The sequence below is a fragment of the Lethenteron reissneri genome, chromosome 42 (assembly GCF_015708825.2).
Source record: "Lethenteron reissneri isolate LAM-NWPU_2019-01 chromosome 42, ASM1570882v1, whole genome shotgun sequence".
Lineage (NCBI taxonomy): Eukaryota > Metazoa > Chordata > Hyperoartia > Petromyzontiformes > Petromyzontidae > Lethenteron > Lethenteron reissneri.
The window spans coordinates 6,616,089-6,642,655 of NC_083820.1; the positions used below are offsets into that span (position 1 = coordinate 6,616,089).

General features: G+C 50.1%; 1 protein-coding gene across 1 annotated transcript in view; it reads left to right on the forward strand.

Moving 5' to 3' along the window:
* Window positions 1-2,739: 2,739 nt before the first annotated feature.
* LOC133352864 (cGMP-dependent protein kinase 1-like) overlaps window positions 2,740-26,567 on the forward strand; it is a 30,753-nt gene continuing 6,925 nt past the window's right edge. The window contains exons 1-17 of the mRNA XM_061568840.1: window positions 2,740-2,892; window positions 10,362-10,462; window positions 10,966-11,034; window positions 11,419-11,536; window positions 13,128-13,294; window positions 14,584-14,697; window positions 15,215-15,320; window positions 16,113-16,176; window positions 17,890-17,967; window positions 18,548-18,636; window positions 19,507-19,572; window positions 21,014-21,061; window positions 21,933-21,977; window positions 22,836-22,986; window positions 23,820-23,950; window positions 25,210-25,299; window positions 25,696-25,837. Of these exons, the coding sequence (XP_061424824.1) occupies window positions 2,867-2,892; window positions 10,362-10,462; window positions 10,966-11,034; window positions 11,419-11,536; window positions 13,128-13,294; window positions 14,584-14,697; window positions 15,215-15,320; window positions 16,113-16,176; window positions 17,890-17,967; window positions 18,548-18,636; window positions 19,507-19,572; window positions 21,014-21,061; window positions 21,933-21,977; window positions 22,836-22,986; window positions 23,820-23,950; window positions 25,210-25,299; window positions 25,696-25,837 (1,605 nt within the window). The 5' untranslated portion in view covers window positions 2,740-2,866. The remainder of the gene's footprint in view (window positions 2,893-10,361; window positions 10,463-10,965; window positions 11,035-11,418; window positions 11,537-13,127; window positions 13,295-14,583; window positions 14,698-15,214; window positions 15,321-16,112; window positions 16,177-17,889; window positions 17,968-18,547; window positions 18,637-19,506; window positions 19,573-21,013; window positions 21,062-21,932; window positions 21,978-22,835; window positions 22,987-23,819; window positions 23,951-25,209; window positions 25,300-25,695; window positions 25,838-26,567) is intronic.

Below are 26,567 nucleotides of genomic sequence, written 5' to 3' on the forward strand. Positions count from 1 at the left end.
ATGATGTCTTATCGGTGAAAGTGGCCCCCACCCCACCCCCACTCTTGACACTGCAATACAAACACTTGGGAGCGAATGGCGCAATTCAACCTGTCACATCAGAAGGATGAGAAGTGTACTTTACACCGAGGAGTTAAAGCCCATTGAGCTAAGAAGATGTTTGTCAGGGGCGACTCGGCAGGCAGACAACATCAAAGCGTTACGCAATTACAGATGTATAAACAAAAACAAGCTTAATAATAATACTACAATAATAACAATTATGATGTCGAATTGCATTCGCACGTGAACTGGAGTGATTTTTAATAATACTGTAGAGTCAGATTAAATGAGAGACAGAGAAGGCAGAACGGACAAGCCTGAAGACGAACCTATCGGTGGTGTTTCCAAATCGTCGAGGCTTTGAATACCTTTGGTCCAAAAAGTGTGCGCGAAATCGTGGAATTATCCATCGACAATTAAATTGTGCGGTGAAGCTGCTTTGCCGGTAGGTGCACAAGCACAATGAACAACAACACCACCACGTTTTGTTCACGTGCAGTAGCGGTCGTGACGGCAATGGGTCAGGTAGGGGCCCCAATGTTTGATTCGCCTTGCACGGTCGCCACCCTATGAGGCTTCGTCTATCGCGGCTTCTCTTGCCTAATGACATCACGGCAACGCTCACGGTCTCGAACATTTAACGCTGTAGGGGGCTCTCGGTCTTAGCGAAATGTAGCCGCCGCGACTCCGTGCTACTCCTTTGCGATATTACGTTCACCGCACTGATTCGATTGGAACAAACTTTCTCGCTCCACATTGAGCCGTCACATTCGCTCGCTAGTTTCCGCTCCGCACGTACTCACGATGCACTCATTGTTCCCTAGCTCACGCCACGACATCTTCAACTCCCCATCATAACCGTCACGGCTACTGTTCCCCATTCATCTTCTCGTTATATAGCTATCGCTCATTAACCCCACTCATTCAAACCGTTCATCATCATCATTAACCGTCATCGGTTTCGCTTTCACCGAATTTTCGCATCGTCAAAGTTCCGCCCCCCCATTGCTTCCTCTCATCTGTTTCATTCACCGCATCTTCACCATTATACATCCATAACGTACCGTTGTTAATTTTGTGTAAAGTGTCTTGGATATATAAATCATTTCAAGATAAGAGAGCACTTTAATAAAAAAATATATATACAAATCATGTAAGCCGAGTTTTTAATCAGTTTTTGTTCTTTTACACTGTTGTTGAAAACAAATCTCATGACGGTTTTCAAGGGGGGGCCCAACGCGTGGTTTTTGCCACCAGGGATTGGGGGGAGGGGGGCGGGCAAGGCACCCCCCCCCCCGCCCCTCGCTAGCTACCGCTACTGGCCACGTGACCATCGTGTCGGGTGGAGGTGGGTTCACGACGCATTTACATTTCCCCAAATCCAACACCGTCAGAGCAACTGCGTTATTACGAAGAGCAGAGCTCCTGTTAACGAATGCGGCAGGGACGTTGTGTGTTTACCTGTGCGGGCGCTACAGGTGCTTCCATTCTCAAGGGGGCCGGTGCCAATTCGTCACGAGCTTAGAGGGCAGCGGAGGTTGTTGGGGAGCCGTGGGTTGACCCATGATCGTATTGAGTGGTTTTATGACCTCTCTCTCTACCTCCTCAACATCAATGCCTATCCAATAGCGTGTGCTCTTTCTCTCTCGCGCCCTCATCACCCCCACACTCACCACCAATCATCTTTCATTTCCATCCGTGTGTTCGAGTATTTGTCTTTGCATCTAAGTGCCTATATATGTGACTGTGTATGCATGTATATGTAACTGTGTATGTATGTGACTTGTGCTGTCTGTGTGACTGTGTCTAAGTCACTGTGTATCTATGTGACTTGTGTCGTCTATGTTACTGTGTGTCTATGTGTCTATGTGACTGTGTGTCTGTGTGTCTATGTGTCTATGTGACTGCGTGTCTATGTGCCTTTGTGACTGAGTGTCCGTGGCCAAACATTTCCAAGCGGCACCCTCCTGAAATTCAGGTTCTGGGTCTCATTTCGTTCAATGGAAAATGTCTGACCTGAGGTCCAGATCAATCGGGTAACCTCATCGGGCGTCAGGTGAGTGAGTGGTGTTCGCCTTGCAAATCGCACTCGAGTGTGGAGACAGGGGACGGTGATGAGTCCCAGCGTGTAGCAGCACAGGGAATGGAGAGAGAGAGGCGACTATAAATTATAGATCACAGCAGTGGCGATCTTGTCTCACCCAAAATCACACCTCTCAAAGCATTTCATATCTCCCCCCCCGCCTCTCTTTTTTTTACGATCAGTGGAAACAAGAAGATGCTCGATGTAGTCGGCACTTTGCTTCGTTCATCATTTCGTAATTTTTTTATTTCCCTTATTTCCCCTTTCCTCCTCCTCCCCTCTCTTTTTTTATTTTTATTTTTTTATTTCTCTCTCTCCATATTCACGCATCGATTCTCTAATCACCACCCGAGCGCTCTCTCCACTCACGCATCTCGCATCACACTCAAAAACACTCCGCTCTCGCTACCTCTACACTCACACCCCCTCTCACCACGAAATCCCGTCTCGCTCTCTCTCTCCACTCACGCCTCCCTCTCTACAAATGCACTCCCCTCTCTCTACACTCACGTCTCTCTCCCTCCCCATGCACCCCGCTCGCTTGATTTCTCTCGCTCTCTCCGCTCACGACTGCCTCTCTCCCCATGTACCCTGCTCTCTCGCTCTCTCGCGTTCTCTCTCTCGCCCCCCCCCCTCTCTCGCTCTCTTCACTCACGCCTCCCTCCCTAACTGCGTTTGTCTTCAATCCGAATCGGGCCGCCAGTCTCACGGTTGTGTGCATGCGTGTTCCCGTTTCAGAACATGACGGTGGAGATGGGCTGCTTCAGGTACTGTAAAGAAATCGCCATCGTCATGATCAACGGCATCATCATCACCATCATCATCAGCAGCATCGGCATCGGCAGCATTAGGACCATTCTGAGCTTCGGCATTCGTACCCGTAGGATCATCGTCAACAGCAACAGCAGCATTATTATTAGTGGGATCATCGTTCTCATTCGCAGCATTCGTATTGGTTTTAGCAGGATCATCAACAAACAGTAGTATTAATACTAATATGATTAGCATAATCAACCGCAGCAAAAGAAGTAGTATTGGCAGTATCAGCAGCAGCATCAGCCGCATCGGTAATAGTAATAGTCGGGTAATCAGCAGCAGCAACGATCGCATGAGTAAAAGTAGAATCATCATCAGCAGCAGCAGCAGCGCATTATATTAATTAGCAGCAGCAATGACACCAGTAGTAGAATCATCAGCAGCAGTTGTAGCGGAAACATCAGCATCATCAATTATCATCACCACCAACAGCAGCAGCAACGACTTTAGTATTACACACATTTTCACTGTCATCATCATCAACTGCTGCATTATCAGGATCATCATCATCAACAACATTCTTCCATCATTTACAACAAATATCTATCTGGTTTTCAAATAATCAGACGTTAGTTTTGAGCATCGATGTCAGCTCTCTTCGCTGACCGAGTGGATAAGCATCAGCTGAGTATCAATGCCACTTGCTGCAATGTTAGCCGTCACTCATCGATACGATATCGCTGTCAGCCTTGAGATATCAGCATGAACAGCTGTCCTGCATTGCTCATGCTCTCTGTTAATTCCCCGGTCTACGTGAGGTATGGTGTGTGTATATGTGTGCAGTATATACTTTGATATAGAATGGCAGTGGTTCTTCTTCTTAACCTGGGGTGCACGCTGCACCCCCTGGGGGAGCGAGATGTCCTTTCTGGCGGTGCGAGACACGGCCAGATATATATTTTTAGAAGGTAAATCATCGAAAAACAAATTAAGCACGCGCACGTAAGTAAAACTGCTTTGTTGTTTCATCAAACCCTGTGTATTTATTAATACTTTACTTTTTTTACGATTCAGAACCTAAGGGTGGGGGGGTGCGAGGCTGCAGTAAATGTTAAGAATCACTGCAGTATAGCATAATGAACAATGCAACGTGTGTATAAACACATTGATGATCAATTGTGCGTAAGACGACGTCCCCCGAGGAGACGGAGCGATGAAATAAGTTCACGTTGCAGGTGCTGGGTGGATTGTTACAATGCGTCGCGGGATCGTGGGAGGTCATAATCGCGCCTTAGGGAGGCAGTCATCCAGCAGTGGATAATTATGGTGGTGATGGAAAAATGTTTGTCCAATGTTATGAACATACAGGACAACAAAAACGCACGGAATGTCCCCAGACCTCGTCGGATCTCGGAAGATAATCAGAGTCGAGTCTCGTCTGTTGCTTGGATGGGTGATTGCCTGCGCATGCCAGGTGCTGTAGGTTCAGGGCTGCTCGTGGCCAGGAGGTAGCAGTGGAGCTATTGGTTCGGTCCACAGATTTGGTCAACACTGGACTGAGAGGCTGCGGATTGGAGCTGTCTGTGCCGAGGTTTGAGTTGTTATACCTCCTCGGATGTGCTGAGGGTTCTCCGGATACTCTGGCTTGCTTTGACAAAGAAAACAACTTAGTTTAACACGTGGCAGGCTTTAGCGACCAATATTATTCCTAATAGGTTTTTGGGTGAGATCACGTAAGTATACATGTGTCGTAACCCTCCACCACCCGACACAACCAGTAAGGTTTGTCACGTACACAACGCGTCAATTAGTTACTACTTCCGCCCACCGGTGTGTTGGAGAGTAAATCCACAACATTTACAATCTGAGTACGACGTTTCGCTGGCAATTACATTCAGCATAATCGGGAAATCGCCCGATGATGCTGGATGTAGTTGTAAATGTTGTGGATTTACTCTCCAACACACCGGTGGGCTGAAGTAGTAACTAATTGGCGCGTTGTGTACGTGACAAATCTTACTGGCTGTGTCGGGTGGTGGAGGGTTACGACACATTCATACTTACGCGATCTCACCCAAAAAACTCTATTACTAACAACTCAATGAGTGGAGTTTTTTTTGCCAAACATTCCGATGTGGCAGGACCCTCCTGAAAAGGAGTCTTGAGACTCAGTGAGGTTTACCCGGATAAATACTGGACATCTGTGAAGACGAGCTTAATCGGTCATCGGATTCCTTCAGGGTAAATACATATTCTGATTCTGAAATACCATGAATTCATGATTGGTTATACTCTCCTGTCGTTTGATCAGATCAGAACCGATCCAGAGATTGAAATTCTACATTCCCATGCCTCGGGTTACTCTCCTTATCACAGCCAATCCTCATCACAACCAGGCCCCACAAGATGCGTGATATTTTTTAGTTACCACAGCGTGCATGATCAGTGGATAAGATTAGATCTTGATCTTCACTGTAATACCCCGCGTGAAAACGCAACAGTACGGTAACGATTAATAATTACAATAACCATTACATTTGGTATTCGCACCACTCTGATAGGGCGAGGCTATCGCAAGTGGCGCTGCATTTCACAGATGGCTCTGGTCTTCCAGTAGGGGACGGTGTCACTTTGTGTCGTCCCATTTGAGTAATTGGCGGCGTAATTTTTTTTAATCAATATTTGGTAAAAAAAAAAATGTTGGACCACGACGCCGGCACGCAATGACGTCGGGGGATCTTTAGACATCCACCGTGTAGCGGACGGCGCGTGATATTTGTGCGGTCAATAGACACTCGCAGTTATAACCAGAGTGGCCCGGCTGATTCGAACCACGAACCCCTGCAGCAAGGGGCCGGAACGCACTACCGCTGAGCCACGTCTCAGCATTTGCATGTAGCTAAACTGCTGGGATAAGTGGCTTTTCGAATATAAATTGAGTTGGAAAAATTCTATATTAATGATACTAATTTGGCTCAATTGTAGTGCAGCCTGCACTTCAGAAAAAAACAGTCGAGGTGAGTGGATGTCTGATTTTAGCAATGGGGATGCAATTTGGCAATTTTCTTCTGGTAAAAAGCCCTTCCCCATGCTGTGTTTGTCAGCGGGGTTGATTGACCATACTTCACCACGCTGCTCAGTTTGGGTTAGTGAATGAGGGAGGGGGGATTGGTGGGTGGGGGGGTCACAAAAACGGTTCAGATGTCACTTGCCACTGATGTGAGCCGTGGCCGGGAATCAAACTTAATTTGAATGAACGACTGCATCACCCACCGCTCTACCCCTTAGGGTAGAAAAAAAACAATCCTAATTTTTAAAAAGTTGCATTCATTTATTAATCAAGTAAAGGCTCGCTCAATCTCAAGACTCCTGATAACAGGGTCCTGACTTGACACCATTTTTTTCTACAATATGAGTATAACCCTCGCTATGCGGTGCAAGAGGTAACACTCCGCACAGATAGATTCAAGAATGCACTGCTGGACCCGCCGTCGTTTGGCCCTCCCTCGAAGCTGTTCTACCTGCAGCACGTGTCGAGCTCTGGTGGGCATCCATACAAAGACAAAGATCCCACGTATAGCCTCTCCAGGCTGTTGGGGCAAGTGCTGTTAGCATGCACTTATTGAGACCGGCACGGCGCACGAACCCATTGTATGGGTCGCCCATACAAGGGTACGAACCACGGTCAACTCTGTTTACCAGCCACGCTCGGCTCTGATGAGGTCCGGGTGTTTTTTCTAGGGTCATTTGGTTGCATGAAAATCTTCCTGATGATAACTAATTATTTAGTGATGATGATGACGGCGACGATGCTGCTGCTGCTGAGTTGGCGGTGGTGCACGAGCACAATTAACAACAACAAGTGGACACGTTCGTCAATATCACTGTAGCCTTAAAAATAAACAAAAAAATATATAACAGAGAGGCCACGTTTGGGGCAATGGCCCTTCTTTACAGACCATAGCGAGGCGGTGAAGTGGGGCCATTTGCAGTGCATTGAAGACCCATTGCCCAAAACGTCGCCTATTATATAACGGATTCGTTTTAAGGCCACAGCGTTATTGACTTACATGTTTAGTTTTATATATATACTGTACACTATGTTCTTTCACACCATTATATTTCCCCCTCATTTCACTCATCCAGACCGGGACATACATACACAGGTAAAGGTCCCCCGTATGGCCTTAACATACTTTTGACGGAAGTGCAGTTAGCAATCACCTTGGAAGGCCGGAACGGTGCACAAGAGGGTGGGTGGCCAGCACTACGCCCGGCCGCCTTTGTCTCCCGAGTGGCGATGTTTACACACCGCAGCAGGTACTCATTTGAGGCTGAGTCGCCCTAGGGGAGACCCGGGACCGGTTCAGATAATCGTTACTGGTGTTGGTGGCTGTGAGCAGGAATCAAACTCGGGTCGCTGGGTTTGTAGTGGAGCGTTCTAGCCACTGCGCTGCCGCTCCCCACATAAACACACAAAAACACAAACACATACATGGACACACGCTTATTATATATGGGAGTGTGTGCGCGTGTAAGAAATGAGTGGGGAGCCGTGGCGCAATTGTTAGCGCACTGCGCTACGAACCCGGCGACCCGACTTCCATTCCCGGACACGATCAATTACAGTGGAGAATATTTGAACCGGTCCACGGCCTCTCCTAGGTCGATTCAGCCTCAAACGAGTGGCCGGTGCGGTGTGTAAACATCGCCACTCGGGAGAAAAGGCGGCTAGCCAATAACCCACCCCCTCGTGTGGCGTTCCGGCCTCCATAGATGCTCGCTAACAGCACTTGCCCCAACAGTCTGTTAAGGCTATACGGGGGAGGGGAGGTCATTGTCTTTGTATTAAATGACTGCATTCATTTGGGACTGTGCATGAGAATGGAAGGCAAGTGTGTGGACTTGATTATTATTCTTTATTCCTCCTATTTTTAATCTCGAAACACAATGTACCGCGCGCGTGCGCGCTTAACGGGGACACCCACACACACGGAACATAAATAAATGATCCCGAAACTCAGACCAATCGCGGAACGGGCTGGAGGGGTAGGGAAGGGTGGTAAGCTACTCTGGTGTCCCCAAACCTGACCCCCATAAAAAGGACCCGGTCAGGAATTCTTCGTGTGTGTGTCGTCGGTCCGATGTAACCATCCAGTCAACCCCGAGCAACACAGAGTCTTCCCAACTCACCTCGTTGTTCCCAACTCACCTTGTTGTGCACGAACCTTATGTAACAACCTAGGTTAATTATTGAGGATTTTTAGATCGAGCAAATTGTGTATGAAATGGGTTTGGCTGTGTGTGGGGAGTAGTGGGGGGGGTCATGGAATTCGCAGAGGGATTGGGTCTCCTGTGTTAGAATCAGCACCGTTTGTGGCGATAGTTGAAGGTCAGTGGGAGGTGGGTGGGGGGGTGTGGGGGGAGGGAAATTGCTGTTAAACAGAACCAATGGAATGTGTGAGTTCCTTGGTGTGCGGGGACTTGGTGGCCTAGTCGTGGTGTGTGTGTCAACCTGCCGCTCACGGTAGCGGCTATGCCCTCAAGCAAATGAGTGTTCCATTCTTGGCCGTGACGCACACGACCATCGCTGTCATCACTACAGAGGCCTGGGCTTCCCCTAGGTTCGCTCAGCTTAAAATCTACAGTTTGTGTAAATGTGATTGAGATGCGGGTTTTAACGACACATTTTAATATTTACGCGATCTAACCCAAAGACCTCTATTCTGGATGAGTTGTTGACTTTGGGGGGAGAATATTCGCCCTTTTGTTTGCGTTATAAACCGTGGCGACCAGAGTACGATTCCTGACCACGGCTATCAGTGACAAGTTGTATTTGGTTGGACCGGTCCTGGCTCTCCCCTACCACAATTCAGCATTAAATTCGTACCTACTGTCGTGTCTGAATATATCAGCATTGGAGATATACAGGTGGCTGGGCGTGGTGTTGTCCACACCCCCGTGCCAGCCTTCATGTGTGCTCACTAAGAGCACTTGTCCCAATAGTCTCAAAGGCTGAGCATGGGATCGTTGTCTTTTGCGTGTGCGTGTATGTGCACATGTATGTTATGCACACGTGCTTATGACCGGCTCCAGTTTAACAGCAGAGGTCTCACTCCGAATCAGTCGAGCGGCAATATCTTTTCATCGGTTGCGTAACGCTGTGTGGAAGCTACCTGGTCTGTCGCTCCGCACGAAGCTTCAGGTCTTCTCGGCCACAGTCATTCCCTCCCTTATCTACGCTTGCGAAACGTGGACCCCCCTAATGAAGCATCTTCGCCGGTTGTAAACATTTAGGCTGGCCTGCCTACGATCCATCCTGGGTTTAACCAGGCTGGATTGTGTGAGGAGCTCACAAATCCTTGAAAGATATGGGCAAAGTCCCATCGGTGAGCTCCTCCGGCAAGCAAGGCTGCGTTGGCTAGGTCATGTAGCCCGCATGCCCAGCCACCGCATGCCTAAACAGCTTTTGTTCGGCCGGATCGAGGGGGCTAAACGGGCGCGGCACGGGCTAGAGAAGAGATGGAGTGATGTGGTACAGGAGGACGTGGAGCTGAGTGGACTTGCCGATGACCGGTACCAGCGGTGTCAAGATCGGCCTCTGTAGATAGAAGATACTCGTGAAGGACGCTACTGGGCAGTTGGAGGCAGTCGCCCTCCAACAACAACGGAGGGCGGAGGAGCGACTCACAACAACGAGCGGAGCGCCGGGTGGCTAAAGCACAGCAAGTTGGCACAGTAGGGGGCACAGGTGGTGCATCAGCCAGTCATCTCGGTCATCTCGTTCAGTCGACCCGTGGCACCTGGGTCTGCCCCGTGACCTCCTGCCAGCGGGCGTTCGACACTTCACGTGGCCTCAAGGTGCACATGGCCTGGCACAAGCGTCGTGGTGACGTCACCGCCACTTAGTGGCGAATGGCGGTTGTTGTTGTTATGCACACGTGTGTGTGTGTGGAGAGCTGTAGTGTAGCGGTTAGCGTACACTGCTACGGATCCGGTGACCAAGGCCACTCACAGCCAACACCACTGACGATTATCTGAACCAGTTCTTGGCCTCATCCTAGGTCAACTCAGTCTCAAATTAGTGCCTGGTGCGATGCGTTAACATCGCCACTGGGGAGACAAAGGCGGCCGGGCGTGACGCTGGCCGCCTAGTGCACCGCTTTCGGCTTGATTTGCTAACAGCACTTGCCTCAAGAGTATGTCAAGGCTATACGGGGGATCTTTGTCTTTATATGTATGCACGTGTCCCGCTCTAGATGCGTGCAATGGGGGGTACAATACAAAGGTGTGAAAGTACATGCACTCGGGAGACAAAGGCAGGATGGTGTTGGCCACCCACTTCCTCGCGTGCCATGCTGGCCGACATCGGTGCTCGCTAACAGAACTTGCCCCAAAAGTCTGTTAAAGTTGAACGGGGGGTGGGGGGAGATCTTTGTCTTTGAAGATACGTTCATGTGTTTGTTTTTTTCCATTGCAGGTCTCTGCGGGACCTGGAGCTGCGTCTATTGACGGCGACGAACGAGCTGGAGAAGGAGCGAGAGCAGCGGCAGGAGCTGGAGACTCGACTCCAGTACTTAGGTGAATCCATCTAACTGCCAATCCATCCATCAAACCATTCATCCAACGACGAGCTCATTTACCCATCTATCAGCTAACTCATCCACCCCTCTATCCATCGTATCTATCATTCATCCGTCTGCCAAACCATCGATGAACTGCGTTGGATTTCACGTGCGTGTTGCATAAGCTCTCTGAGGAAGCTCCCAGATTCTGTTTCCTAGCCTTGCATTCACGAAGAGGCTGCAAGGACGTGTTGGAGCGAAACGTCGGACATGTTGCCGTACAACGACGAAAGTATATGAGAGAGCCGAACCATCCATCCATCGATCCATCGATCCAATTACCTTACCATCATCTTCCCACGCACTCAATCCGATTGTTTTTTTTGCCATTCCATTAGCACCGCGGATTAATTAAAACCGAATTTAAACCACGACACATCTACACACTCACTGCACACACCCACACACACACTGCACACACACCCACACACACGCTATATATTGTTTTCTGTGCTGTAGAACAACAGCTCGAGAAGAAGGAGGCTGAGGTGGCGCAATTAAAGAGCGAGCGGTCACTGGAGGCAGCAGGTCTGTGCGTGTGTTTGCATATTCATGTTTTGCATGTATGTGTACGTATGGGGAGCGGTGGTGCAGTGGTTAGCGTGCTGCGCGACAGACCCGGCGACCCGAGATCGACTCCCGCTTTTCGACCAACACCAATGACGATCATCCGAACCGGTCCTGGGCCTCCCCTAGGTCGACTCAGTCTCAAACGAGTACCTGGTGCGTTGTGTAAAACGTCGCCACTGGGGAGACAAAGGCGGCCGGGCGTGGCGCTGACCACCCATCGCCTCTCGTGGCGTACCGGCCTTCGTAGGTTCTTGCTCGCAGCGCTTGCCTCAAAAGTCTGCCAAGGCTATACGGTGGTGGTGGTGAGTGAGTGGGTGGGGTTCTTTGTCTTTTGCGTCTCAGCGAGGAAATCGTGCGAGGTGGCCGGGTGTGACCGAGGTGGTCACGGCCGTCCCATCATGCGCGAGCCGCTGCCCGACAGCTGCTTCCTCCTCGCCAAGCGCGTGCCCAAGTCGACCAGGTGCTCCGCACCACACACCGTGTGGCCAGAGCCGGCCCAGCCACTAAGCGACCCTTGCAATTGCAAAGGGCCCCGTGGCCAGCAGAGGGCCCCCTAGAGTCACTGCTAGCTAGTGGGTGAAAAAAATCATACATCAAAGGGGCCTCCAACCAAATTTTGCTTAGGGCCCCCAAAGGTCTAGGGCCGGTTCTGCGTGGGGCTTTCCGGAAACACGTCCCCACGTAGACAATCCCCGCGCCCCAACGACCCAACCACCACACGGAAGGACGCAAACCCGCAATGGGTGCCGTTTAAATCCACATCATTCATCCGCGGCTGTGTCGACGAACTGGTGAAAGCCTGATAATTGTTTTTTTACCCTTCTATCTGGCAACAAAACTGACACCTTTTTTTTTTACAAGGAGTCATGTTTGCATAGACCACAATACCTGCAGCCATAATCCATAATGGACCAATCAACTGCAAGGACAGTGCATATATTATCAGAGTTATGTGTTTTGTTTGCATTATGGCTGCAGGTATTGTGGTCTATGCAAACATGACTCCTTGTAAAAAAAAAGGTGTCAGTTTTGTTGCCAGATAGAAGGGTACAAAAACCAATGATCATATTTTTTACTGGTAAATGAGGTTCCAATGGTGAAAGCCTCTCAAATAAATAAAGAAATCATCGACGTCGTTTCTCATCTGAAATCACGAGTGCCTTTTTTAGACGGAGCGCTGCCATTTAGGCATTGAAGCTGTCTGGCACGTGCCCGACCTCTATTGGCTTAACATAGCCGGCTGCCACAATGCATTTGCGTGTCGTGATGTAGCCGCAGCTCCGTTAATTTTGAATTTTCCTGTGAGTCAAGCAGCTCTTAAATCGGGTTTAATCAATAAAGAACAACACCACCGCTTCTCCGACAAACGCAACACGTCGCTGTAAAATAAATGAATCATAAATAATAACAGATAAGCGAATGAAAAAAAGATATAGCAAATCATAATCGCAATATAAAAATATATTTCATTATTTTTTTTACTTAATTATAGATTATTAGAAAATAGCACGCTTTTCTCAGAAAAGGGTTGTAAGTTCACGCTGAGGAGAGGGGACGAGGCGCCTCGGCCCCCCATGTGGTGACGTCAGCCGCTAATTATATTGAAAGGTTTCTGGGGGCGTGGTGTCCATTTGGAGGACGTCACCTGCTCATGCATATTAATAAGGGGGGCTGGTCGATGTGGATTGACGTCACGAGCGTTAAGAACAGACATTCCTAGGTGATTATAGAAGGTATTGGCATCTGGGCACGAATTCACATGAAAGTAGCCGTGATTTAAATTGAGTCATCGACGACAATGACTGCAGACCACGTTCCGTGCCAATATTGTTCCACAGACGTTCATTTACTCCGTGCTTTCCCCCGTTAATTTGTAACGGAATTCTCTTAAGTTAGATGCGGCAGCTTTTTCAAAAAGATTAAAAAAAAACATTCTGGGGAACAGCTCCTACCCGTGATCAAGTACGAATGCCGCTAACATTGCAAAGGAATTTCTCCGCGACCCTGACCCCTGACCTTGACCTCGATCTTGCCCCCGTGACCCCGAGCAGCACGGCACACCTGGTGGAGCAAGCTGTTCGCAGTAACGAGCTGCTCAAGCGCATGCAGCCCGGGCAGACGGTGCTGCTGGGAGACTGCATGTCCGAGACGACGCGGGCACGCGGAGAGACGATCATAGAGGAGGGAGATAGTGGCGAGAGCATGTACATCCTCATGAGTATGTATGTTGAATTTCGTTCGCGCCCTACGTAGCCAATTGTGCTAATTAGAAGTGCGTGGCGGAGCCGCGGATACTCTCCTGGCCTCTCTCGCCGTGTCGTCTCACCATATCTCCTCCACGTGCCACACGCTGTGTCGATCTTTGTGTGTAGCGTGTTTGTACGTGCGTGTCTCTGTGTTTATCTTTGTCTGTATCGAGAGTAGTAATACGAATAATCAGAAAAAAAACGTGGTTTGTAACTCGCGCACATCTCGCAAATTGGACCCCAGAACTCGGAGGCGTCGAACCAGAGCTGAATGTCCCTCGTACCCGAGACTGGACTAGGTGAGGACCTGAACAAGTGAAGCCCTGAACAGGTGAAACCCTGAACAGGTGAAACCCTGAACAAGTGAAACCCTGAACAGGTGAAAGCCTGAACAGGCGATATCCTAAACAGGTGTGACCCTGAACAGATCAGAGCTTGAGCAGGTGAGAGAGCCTGATCAGGTGAGAATAAGCAGGTGATGAACCTTGAGCCGTCGCTTGAAGGTGGACGGACGGTGTTTGCATGCTGCTGCTGCTGCTACGGGTGTGTGTGCAGCGCGAGAGACTTCCAGATGGCTGCTGGCGCAGCTATGGGAAACAAAACAAAAAAAATACGCAGCTCAGCCAGGGGCGGTGTTGGGTCTGGGTACCACGAGCAGATTGTTGGGCGTTCTTCGCAGCACGTGGCGGTGTGCCGTGGTCAACGGAGTGAGAAGGGTGGATGGAGGGACCTTGAGAGAGGGCTCGGTGGAACACGATAGCGATCTTTTCACTGTATGCTTGATTTGACGGGGAGCCAGTGCAAGGTTTTTAGTGCGGCATGGGAAGCCACGTGGCTGTTCTTAATGTCCAGTAAACGTGAGTCTCTCTGTTAATGTCTACGTAAGGATTATTTGTCTGTCTCCGTATCTGTTACGATATGTATTGTACATATATATGCATGGTGTGTTTTTTGTGCAGTCAATAGGGCACTGTGCCACGAACCCAGCTATCTCAGTTCGATTCCAGCTCACTTCCAACATTGGTGACGTCTATCTAAACCCATCCTGAGCTTCCCCTAGGACCACTCAGCCTTTAATGAGCACATGCTGCAAGTGTGTTAACATCAGCACTGGGGAGACAAATGCAGCTGGCCGTGGGTGTTGGCCACCCTACCCCTTCATGCGTCGTGCCGGCTTTCGTAGGTGCACACTAACGGGCCAGCACTTGCGCCCATAACAGGTCTGTCGAAGGCTACACGGGGGATCTTTGTCTTTGCGTAGAGGGCCTGCTGGACGTGTCCAAGCAGGGCAAGTCGCTCTGCACGTTGCAGCCCGGCGCTCTGTTCGGGGAACTCGCCATCCTCTACGACTGCACCCGCACGGCCACCGTCAGGGGTAAGCGGCGGTCTCGCAGGGCCGTGCCACGCCGGGTGCGGTGCAGTGCGAAGTGCCGTGCAGTGTATTGTGTGGTGCAGTGCTGAGTGGCGTGCAGTGTGGTGTAGTGCGGTGGAGTGCTGAGTGGCGTGCAGTGTGGTGTAGTGCGGTGGAGTGCGGAGTGTGGTGCAGTGTGGTGCAGTGTGGTGTAGTGTGGTGCAGTGTGGTGTAGTGTGGTGCAGTGTGGTGTAGTGTGGTGCAGTGTGGTGTAGTGTGGTGTAGTGTGGTGTAGTGCGGTGTGCAGTGCACAATGTGGTGCAGTGTAGTGTGGTGCAGTGCTGGGTGGCGTGCAGTGTGGTGTAGTGTGGTGCAGTGCGGAGTGTTGTGCAGTGCGGTGCAGTGCGGAGTGGTGTGCAGTGTGGTGTAGTGTTGTGCAGTGCGGAGTGGGGTGCAGTGCGGAGTGTGGTGGAGTGCAGTGGTGTGATATGACATCCGTGCCTCTACGCCACCCCCCCCTGCCCCCGCCCCCCCGTCTCAGCGCTCACGGACGTGCGGCTGCTCTACCTGAGCCGCCACGCGTTCCGCTCCGTACTCATGCGCGAGTCGCAGTTACGGAGGAAGCTCATCATCAAGTTCCTCAAGACGTGAGTTCCCCGGCCACCAGCCCTGTGTGGAGGAGCTGTAGCCCAGGGGATAGGACACCAGGTGACAGATGAACATGTAAAATCAAATCCCCGCTTTTGTATTCATAGAAGAAAAGAATCCGCTGCGGTGTCTCTCCGCCGCGCAGTGCCATTTTTAGCACGAGCCCTCTATGCGCGCTGCATCTTTAATGCTCGACAGAGTTCGTGTTAACACAAAATAAGACGTTGAAATTAAGCCGCTTGCTCTTACCCTACCAGTTCGCGTGGATCGTTAGTGGCCATGGATAACGTCGGTGGCATGTATGTGCCTGTTTTGGGCCTCCCCTAGGTCGACTCAGCCTAAAATGCGTACTTGTTGCAGTGTGCAAAACATCAGCACTGGGGAGACAAAGGCCGCCGGGTGTGGTAGCTGGCCACACCACCCCTTGTACCTCCTTGTGCACTGATTGGACTGGCCTTTACATGTGCTCGCTAACAGCTCTTGCCATATCAGTCTGTATAGGCTATGCGGGAGATCTTTATGTGTGTACAGTTTGTGTGTATTTATTTACGTGGATTAGGTGCATGTGTATCTGTTCTGCCCCCCCCCCAAGGTAGACTCAGCCTTAAATTAATTAACATCGCCACTAGAGAGACAAAGGTGACCGGGCATTGGGCTGGCCACCCACCCCCTCATGTGCCGTGGCGGCCTTTGTAGGTGCTCGCTAACAGCACTTGCCCCAACAGCCTGTTAAGGCTATATGGGGGGATGTTTGTCTTTGAATGTGTGTGTGTGTGTTTTCCTTTGCCTAGCGCAAAGACCCTGAAAAACCTTCCAGATGAACAACTTTCCAAAATGTTTGATTGCATGGAGGAGGTGAGATTATTTGCTGCCACAATCAGAAGCTACTGTGCTCTAATAAAAAAAAAAAACAACGTACGACATTTTTAACAACACACATTGTTATACGTCCAACATGCAGTTTCCTGCCACGTGCTGTGGTGGTCATTGCAGATGTTGTGACAGTCTGTAGGGTGCTTCAAAAAAATGTTAACAATTACATGGAACTATCGTTTATAATGGAAAAAAGAACTGATAATTCTACACTGTAACATGATAACAATTGTAATTTTAATTGCTTCAAAAAGTCAAAGAGTCTCCACTTGTTCGCCATCGTTGTCAACACGTGGCCTGGAATCTTCTCCAGGTGGTCTCCTGAGCCCGGAGGTACATTACTCGTGGTATTGTTGCAAATTGAAGCACACTGCATAACAGCAATTTTTGTCGGTGTTCTGATATTTGTATTCGAACATCGAGTTGGTGAATCACCGCACAAACGTCACAAGAATCCATTCCTGTGGGCGTCGAGGAGGTTGCCGTACCCTGGCTCGCTAGGAAAAGGCGCGGTACAGCAAAAGTGTGGACTCACACCATCTGTCCCTTCTGTACGGGATCGAGCGTTGCCCCTTCGCACACGTGGGTTTTCTCCAGTTTTCTCCCACGTGTATAAACATGCGTTAAGTTGATAAAAACGTATTGATATATAAAGGTCTGTAGAGCTTGGGTAATGGTTGCTATAGCCGGATCACTGCCTTGTTGCTACCTTACGGATTGTCCTTAATTCCTCCGCGATTGTGGGAGATGGTAATTTGCAAGAATAATTCTGTATAAAACCACACGCTATTATTATAGCATAGTCTTGTCACGTTGGTATATAGTGCAATTAATCATAATGCCCTTGAGTTATCCACAAAAGCCTAATTTATTTGAGATTTTTTTTCCTGGAGGGTCCTGCATTGTGATGTTTGCCCAATTCCAATGATGTGCGTTTGGCTTCACGTGGGAGAAAACCTGAGTGCCCGGTTAGGACTTTAAACATGAGCGTGAGGGAGACAAAGACGGTCGGGCGTGGTGCTAACCGGACAACCCCACTCGTGCGCAAGCTTCAATAGAAGCTCCGCTAACATCACGCAAAGTTCCTCACGGACAGATTCACGAATCCATTGTCACGTGCTGGATACCTCACAGTGCAGGCCTCCAAACACCTGGCTATTCCCAGGCAGACCCCTAGGACACAGCTCTTCCACACAGCTTGGAATCAGCATATGTATTCATACTGGAGGAATCCGATGAGTTGTGAAGCTCTTTTTCAAATATGTCCAGTGAGGGCGGGTCAGAACGTTACAACAACAAACAACACGAAAGGACGACAGGAGGGCAAAGTGTGTATAGAAATAAAACTAGACTTGTTTTTATCTTGGCAGGTAAAGCCCACTGGGCTATCAGCTTCTTGTTTCAGAAGCCACCGGCCACAAATGATAGCTCGACGAAGTGGGCTGATTGTGTGGAAATTTAGAGCAGCAAAATAATCTATAAATATATACTCAGCCTGCCCTCGGCTGCAGCTCCTCCACACGCTGCTGGTGACCGGGGAACTCACAACACTGGGCGCGTTCAGTGCGATTCAGTTGCGGGTGAGTGTTTTTTTCTAAATTCGCGGCCGTCATGAGGCGGGGGCAGAGAGAGGCCACGGGGTTGGAGGGTTGAAGGTTCGACCCCCGTCGACGCTTGTTCTGTTCTGTCGGGCAGAGTGCGTTCGCGGACGGGGAGGCCATTGTGAACGAGGGCGAGGTGGGACACATCTTCTACGTCATCTTGCGTGGACAGGTGACTTGTGACCAGGGGGCACGGGGGGGTGGGTGCGAGGTGTGAGTGTGTTTGTCATGTCTTTGGGGTCCGTGTGTGTGTGGAGGGTACGTGTGTGTGTGTCTGGGTCTATGTGTATGGGGAGTCGTGGCGGACCCAATTCGATTCCCGCTCATGGTCAACACCGGTGATGATTGTCCGAATTGGTCCTGGGCTTCCCCTCGGTTGACTCAGCCTCAAATGAGTAACTGGTGCGACCTGTTAGCATCGCCACTCAGGAGACAAAGGCGGCTGGGCGTGGTGTTGGCCACCCACCCCCTCGTGTGCCGTGTCGGCCCTCATAGGTGCTCGCAAACAACACTTGCCACAAAAGTCTGGTAAGGCTATACGGGGGATCTTTGTTCATGCATACCTATTTGTATGTGGATCACGCAGAGCAAGCTCGCAATTCGCGTCGTTCTCACTTCTCTGCAGGTCAATTTCCCAACAACAACAAGAACAACGCAAATCTGGCAATTCCTCTGCGAACCTGTTGCGTGCCTCCTTTGCGTCGACTCAGCCTGAACTAACGGCTACGTGTGCGGCGTGTGTGTGGGACCAGGTGCGCGTGTCCCAGGAGGTGGAGGGGAGCCCGAGGTTGATTCGCGTGCTCGAGCCCGGTGATCATTTCGGAGAACTCGCCCTCATCCGGTACGCGCTCGTCCACCAGCGTTGACAACCTTGCGGCTCTGTCGCTAAAACGCCTCTCGGGCCCTTCGGGCTTTCCCCGAGGTTTCTCTTTGAGCGACAAGAAAAAACGCCTGGTGACTTTAGCTGCAGAGGGGTTTTTGTGCCACGGTGGCGAGACGTCATCTACCTCGACCTGGTATACAGGAGGTCGTGGGTTCGATCTCGACCCTGACGCCTGCTGTATATTTGGAGTTTGCATGTTCTGTCTCCCCTTGGATTCCCCTTGCGTGGATTTCTCTCCGGGTCCTCTGGGTTTTCCTTCCACATTTAGAAACGTGCATTTAGAGTATATGACTGCGAAACATTTATACGCGATACGCCGCTTAGTTGAGCCATCATTTGTCGTTTTTAAATATTTGTGGGAGTGATTCCCGGTATGTATTGAGGGTCCTGATTTAATTTACGATTTTCTTTTACTCATGCCACATTACGGGAAGGGGAGTTGAGTCAAGGATTGAATGTGGACGTCGGGGATGATGCGACTGCAAGGCGGAGATGAGGGAAGCGATGTCTGAACCATTTCTTACCTTGCTGATGTCGTCAAGGAGCATAAACCATCATGACGCGAACTCCGGTCATCCTCACAGCAGCGGCTTTTGGCTACTCGTTGAACAAAGATGATAACCGACGTGGAGTGCGGAGGCCATCATCCAGCAGTGGATAGACAATGGTCTAATGAATTGTTATTGTTCGTATACCTGCGACTTGGGCGTGGCTCTGGTCACACCCACTTCCTTCGTGTGCCGTTTGCCGCGCCTTCTTAGGCGCTCGCTAACAGCACTTGCCCCAACAGTCTGTTAAGGCTATACGGGGGATCTTTGTCTTTGGCAGGAATATACGACGCACAGCAACCTGCACGGCGGTGGGAGCGGTCACGTGCCTCACGCTGCACAGCGAGTATGGATCCCAGCACCTTGCAGCGCTCTCCAAACCCTCACCCCCTCCGAACAGTATCCATTAACGTGATCAATTTATACTCTCTGGTTCTTTCGGTAGTCACGTAGGTTTAAAATAAAATACCAAAAAATTGTTATTAAAAATAAATTAAATTAAATCACGACGTTTCGGAAGCAACACAAGCGTCCGTCATCAGGTGGGAACACCAAAGCAGCAACAAACTTGCTGTAGTTGGCAAAAGAGTTTCTTATGACAAGAGATTATATAAAATCAATTTACACGTAGCACGTGAGTACACAACATCAGCAGTCGCGTAGTGGCGACGTCATCATCCCAAGGGGAGTGCACTGATCGGTCAGGTGGGGCCCCAAATATTGGATTTGTCTTGCACGGTTGCACCGAGCGGCTATTGTATATTGCGGCTCCTCCAGCAGAATCGCCATCATTACACTCACGGTCTCGAATATTTAACGCTGTAGTAGGGGCGCTCCCTCCGTCTTCGCAAGATTTTTTTTTTCTGTTACACTCTTGTGGAAAACATATCTCAAGGGGGGGCAACTCATAGCTTTGGACACAAGAGGGGGCAAGGCACCCCCCACGCTCGTTACCGCTACTGCACAGCAGTTGCTCATCGGCGGCTCTCCTGGCTGGCAAACTCACAGGCCATGATGCTGGTTGTTGTAATGACCGGCGAAACGTCGTACTCAAATTGTAGACGTTGTGGGCTTACTCTCCGACACACTGGTGTGCCGAGCTAGTAACGAATTGTCACGTTTTGCTTACGTGACAAACCTTGCCAATCAGGCTGTGTCGGGTGGTGGCGAGGTTTCACGACACATTTCTATTTACGCGATCTAACCCACAAAACCTTTTAACATGGATAAGGTTGGTCGCGATAGCCCTACGACGTGTGAAAGAGACTGAACGCCCCCCTTTTGCAGGTCTTGTGCCACACAGAGACAGATCTGCTACTGGGGGCGCCCCTTTCGAATCGTGTTGAGATGAGATGCCAAGCGCTCTTGAGACGCCCCGGTGTAAAGCAGGGCGCTATACATTAAACACGAATCAGATCGTTGTGAAGTACTATTAATGTGTGCGTGTGCGGGAAAGCGGTAGTGTAGCGATGCGCTAAGAACCTGGCGACCCGAATTCGATTCCCGCTCACGGCCAACATCAGTGACGATTATCTGAACCGGTCCTGGATCTCCCCTAGGTCGACTCAGCCTCAAATGAGTACCTGGTGCGTGCATAAAAACATCGTCACTAGGGAGACAAAGGCGGCTGTACGTGGTGCTGGTCACCCACCCACTCGTGTGCCGTTCCGGATTTCATCGCTGTTCGCTAACAGCACTTGCCCCAACAGTCTTTAAAGGTTATACGAGGATCTTTGTATTTGTATGTATACGTAGCTGTGTGTATGCGCTCGCGTGTTTGTTTACAGAGTGTTCGCAGAGACAATCCCCTTGGAACAAATCGAACTCCCAACTGAGTAAGTGCCGTGGCATTAACACAATTCCTCCCACGTATATTCATATCCTCATGTACACACCACATGCATACACACACTATATAAACAATCCACACACTATCCATCAATCAGCTTTCTGGAAACATGTACAGCCTTCGCTGGATGGGGGGGGGGGGGTCTCCCCAACACTTGTGCGGGTCGTTTTCAGTTTCAGTTTCATTTATGAGGTATAACCCTGTGAGCCATGCGGCTATGCGGCTCTTGACTCGGGTGCAACCGCAACAAACATAAGCATGAACAAGAAACATCTTAAAGTGACTACACGCAACAGAAAAATCCAGGAAAAAACAGCAAGGGTTACTTGACCATACTTCACCGCACCGGCCAGTGCACGTGGTTCGGTGCTGGTGGAGAGCAACGTCCTTGGGCTATAGAAGGACAGATGAGCCACCACCACTGAGACCCTGAGTTCGAATCCAGGTTTCTGTCGCCCGTGATGAAACTGAGTTCTCAAGTGTAGCAAGTTGATGCTGTCAACCCGGTCACTAACGACTGCACAAACAAATCACATGCATTCGCTTTGTTAAATTGCATAATTAGGCTTAACTGCCATGATGTCGCGATCATTTTCTCAGCGGCGGGTAGTTCTTTGATATTTATCTAACAACACTGCACTGTGATGCACTGTCTTGCTGTGAGAGTTTAAGCCCACTTCACCACCCTGGCCTGCAACACTCCGGTAGTCCCAAGGCCTTCTCCCATCCATGTGCTACTAACCAGGATAAAAAGAAACCTGCTTAGCTTCCACAAGATTTGATGTGATCGGGCGCGCCAACGGGTTCTGTTGACAGACTCGGAGAGGTGACACGGAGTGTCTTGTTGTGCCCCTTAGGCTGGATTGCTTCACTCAGCCTGCGGTGGCGAACAGCGTGGCTACGTAGGTGACTACACCTTCGACGATTACACCCCCCCCCACACCATAATTAATGACAACAAAGTACGTAAGGATGTGATTTATTTATCCCTGGGTAAATAAAATAAAACTGAACCTTTTTTTATTTTGCCAGGTAAGGCCCACTGAGCTATATAGTTATTTTTCATAAGTGACCTGGCCACAAATGATAGCTCAACAAAGTGACTTATCGTGTGGAAATGTAAAGCACCCAAATACTCTAAACGCGTGTTTCTAAATGTGGAGGGGAAAAACGGGAGGGCACGGAGAAAAAGCCGCACGACCACAGAGAGAACCTGCAAACTCCAAATTTACGGGCATCGGGCTCGGAATGGAACCCACGACCTCCTGCATACCAGGCGAGGGAGTTAACATCTCGCCACCGTGGTGAGATTTTAACTTCCCGACTTGTGATGGCGATGCCATTGTACGAGTGGTGATGAGATTGTACGAGTCAGCTGTCTAGTGACGCACAGCTGTAATCCAGCACTGTGGAAGCGAGGGTTGATGGATCGCGACGATGTTGTGATACTCTCTTTCCCCGTGGGCATCTCGGAGGTACCCATACCCTGGCTCGCCAGGAGGAGGCGGTACAATGAATATGTGGACTTCCACCTGTTCCATCTGCACGTGATAGAGTGTTGCCCCCTCGCACGCGTGCGTCTCCTCTGGGCGCTCCAGTTTCCTCCCACGCGTGAAAAATACTCATTAAATGGCCAATGACACCTTCATATATGAAGGTCCGCAGTGCTCGGGCGACGACGGAGGTGCAACGGCACGAGCGGCATTGGCCTACCAGCGTCCTTGGCCACGGTCACCCCCCGACGACCTCTCGTCCCCCAGGGTCAGCAGGGAGCGGCTCGTGGCCAGCGACACGGAGGAGGAGGAGGCGGCCGCTGCCGTGTGCTGCCTCTCGCACCTGGAGCCCGTGCGCTACGCCGACACGGACGAGCCCGTGACCCTGGGGGTCGGCGCGTTCGGCCGCGTAGACATGGTGAGGCGAAAAAGCCATCGCAACAGAGTTGGTGACGCTCGACGCGTTCGTCACGAACAGCAGCGGAAACGTTTCTTTCATAATCGTTATTTATCCCGGAAGGATCTGATGTGCCGTGAAGCTGTCTTTCATGAATGTCCAGTCGTGTGGCCTTGATAAAGGGTAAAAGTGTTTAATAGGCGACGTTTCAGGAAATGGCCATTCACTAGAGCACATCAGCCAGAGAGGTAGAGGCCCATGGGCTATGAATAAGGGCCATTGTTCGAAATGTCTATACTTTTCGGTGTTATTGACGAATGTGTTGAGGGTTTAAAAAAATGTTTTTATTATTTGGTCTTATGGACCACTGCAAACGCAGCAGCAGCAGCAGCGGCATCACCAAATAATATTGAAATACATTTTTATTTAAATGGCAACACCGTATTAAACTGAAACTGTTCAACTAAAACTATACTATAAACTATTCTTATTTCATCAGGGAAGGCCCACTGAGTCGTATAGCTCTTTTTCAGAAGCAACATGGTCATAAATAATTGCTCAACGTAGTGGCATTTATCGCAGTCAGATAATCTAGACGCACGTTTCTAAATGTGGAGGAAAAAGCCGGAGGATCCGGAGAAAAATCCATGCAACCACGGGGAAAACATGCAAACTCCAAATATGCAGGCGTCAGGGTCAGGATTGAAACTATGACCACCTCCATACCAGGCGAGGTAGTTAACATCTCGCTACCGCGGCGCCCCTTGGCCCTGTTGGGTGGAGGAGGTCTATACGACACACACACCACTGGCATCTTACTGACACGCGGTCACGGCCGCTCCGGCATGGCGCAGGTTTGCTGCGGAAGCACCGTGTTCGCCCTCAAGAAGATCGGCAAGGCCAACGTCGTGCAGCTGCACCAGGAGGAGCACGTGCGCGCCGAGCGGCACATCCTCGCCGAGGCCCGGTCTCCCTTCATCGTCAGGTGCGTGGACTTCTTCCTCGTCCAGCGTCGTTGACGTCCAGCGTATAACGACGCAACGCCCGGTCCACAAATGCGAAGGGCACATTGCGGCGATACCACTCCGCTTGCTCCTGACGCGGTCGTCTGGCTTGACCGCCTGAATGTGAAATTGTAGTTGTCGCTGTGTGTCTACATCAGCGGTACGACAAGAAGAAGAACGTCATCATCATCTTCATCGTTATATTCGGAATCGTATTTATAACTGTTGTCATCAGATGAATTAAACGCGATCGTTAACGATATTAAAAGAGCCCCGGATGAGGTTTTTGAGATATGAATGCGGTGATATTTACATTACCTTTGTGCTGTTCGCCTTTTTGGAGTTCTCTGGTCTAACACTGGCAGTTGAGACAAGGCCAGAAAGGTGGATGTCTCTGGTGTAGGCCGATCAGCTCCAAGAACAATGCATACATTATCAAAGCATGTTTGTTTGCATTGTCCTTGTACTGTTCACATTTTGGCGTTCTCTGGCTTAACACTGGTGGGCCAAGACCACAAAGGAGGCTGTCTCTGGTGTAGGCAAATCAGTTCCAAGGACAATCCTTACATTATTATCAAAATATGTTTGTTTGCAAGCATGATGTGTGGCTTAGGCAGACCTGATGCAATACGTGTCTATTTAGTCATTGGACTTTGCCGGTTAGATTCAATCTCCCTGCGCTGCGGTGAAAACAATGGGGCAAGTTTCTCGAATCAGAAAACCACGAGGTTCAAATAATGCACAAAACTGTGTAAAATAATATTCAGCCTTTGCGTTATGAGGTTATTATATTATTCTTTTTTTATGAATTAAATCATGTTTACCATCTGTATTCTTATTAGCGCTATTACCGATACCCCAGTGAAGCCCTCATATATTGCTCGTATGAAGGAAGTAACACTATCGGAAACGCATCCACATATATACAATGGTACAACGACCCCTTTTAGCTCTGATTGGGTTAGCACTCAATGTCTCCAGGAACGCATCTTGAGCGCTAAGCGAGGTCTGCCTGTACATGGAAAACCCATTAGCAGTTCCTGAAGCAATGCATTGTGGTCCTCTTGGGTCACGATCATAAACAATTTGAGCAAATCCTCACCCCCTACTAATCCTCATCCCCTAAAAATCCTCATCATCCCATACAAATCCTCACCCCCTACAAAGCCTCACCACCAACAAATCCTCACCCCTACAAATCGTCACCCCTACACATCCTCACCCCCGACATTGTCCGCAGGCTCTACCGCGTGTTCAGGGACACCAAGTTCGTGTATTTTCTGCTGGAGATGTGCGAGGGAGGGGAGCTTTGGAGCAAGCTGCGTGATGCGTGAGTACACCAACATCATCATCATCCACATCATAATCACCATTGTAATCATCATCAGCAGCAGTAGCGACACTGTGTGAGCGTTTGTGTACATGCCCGCGCGTGTGTGTGTGGAGCGGGAGTGAAGCGGTCAGCGCGCTGCAATACGAACCTGGCGACCCCAGTTCGATTCCTGCTCACGGCCAACACCGGTGACGATTATCTGAACCGGTCCTGGGCCTCCCCTAGGTTGACTCAGCCTCAAATGAGTACCTGTTGCGGTGTGTAAACGCAACAAAATGCGGCCGTGCGTGGCTTGCTGATAACGCACGTGCCGGCTTGTTTTAGAGGAGCGCTCGCTACAACAGCACTTGCCCTGCACGTGGCTGGGGAACCTTTGCCTTTGCCTGTGCACAGGGGGAAGTTCGACGAGACGACGGCCGTGTTCTGCTGCGCGTGCGTGGTGGAGGCATTCGACTACCTGCACACGCGCGGCATCATCTACCGCGACCTCAAGCCCGAGAACCTCATGCTGGACCGATATGGATACATCAAGCTCGTAACAGCTCTCACACACACACACAAAGACCCCCCGTGTAGACTTAACAGACTGTTGGGGCAAGTGCTGTTAGCGAGCAGCTATGAAGGCCGGCACGGCACACGAGGGGGTGGGTGGCCAGCACCTTTGTCTCCCTAGTGGCGATGTTTACACACCGCACCAGGTACTCGTTTTGAGGCTGAGTCGACCTAGAGGGGGCCCAGGACCGGTTCAGATAATCGTTGTTGGTGTTGGTCGTGAGCAGGAATCGAGCTCGGGTCGCCGGGTTCGTAGCGCAGCACGCTAACCGCGACACTACCGCTCCCCACTACATACAAAGACAAAGATCCCTCGAATAGCCTTAACAGACCGTTGGGGCAAGTGCTGCTAGCGAGCACGGCACACGAGGCGGATGGGTGGCCAGCAACCACGCCCGGCCGCCTTCCTGGCAAATACGAACCCGGTGACCTTTGGAAGAACGTTAATCAACCAGGTAGGATGTTGACTGTTGTGTTAGCCGACTCTCTGGGTTGTATTGCATGATATTTCTAAGTTTGCTATGTTTGTTTTCTCATTCAGTCGTACCTGATGACGGTAACTTTACCGAAAGAACCAAAGAGTAATTCCTGCAGTCACGAAAGCTTCGAATCTTGGTGTTAAGATGTTCAAGCACAAAATAGTTACCTATCGCAAGGCATCAAGGCAGCATTAGCAACACACGTGCGACAAGAACATGCAAACAAACTCGATG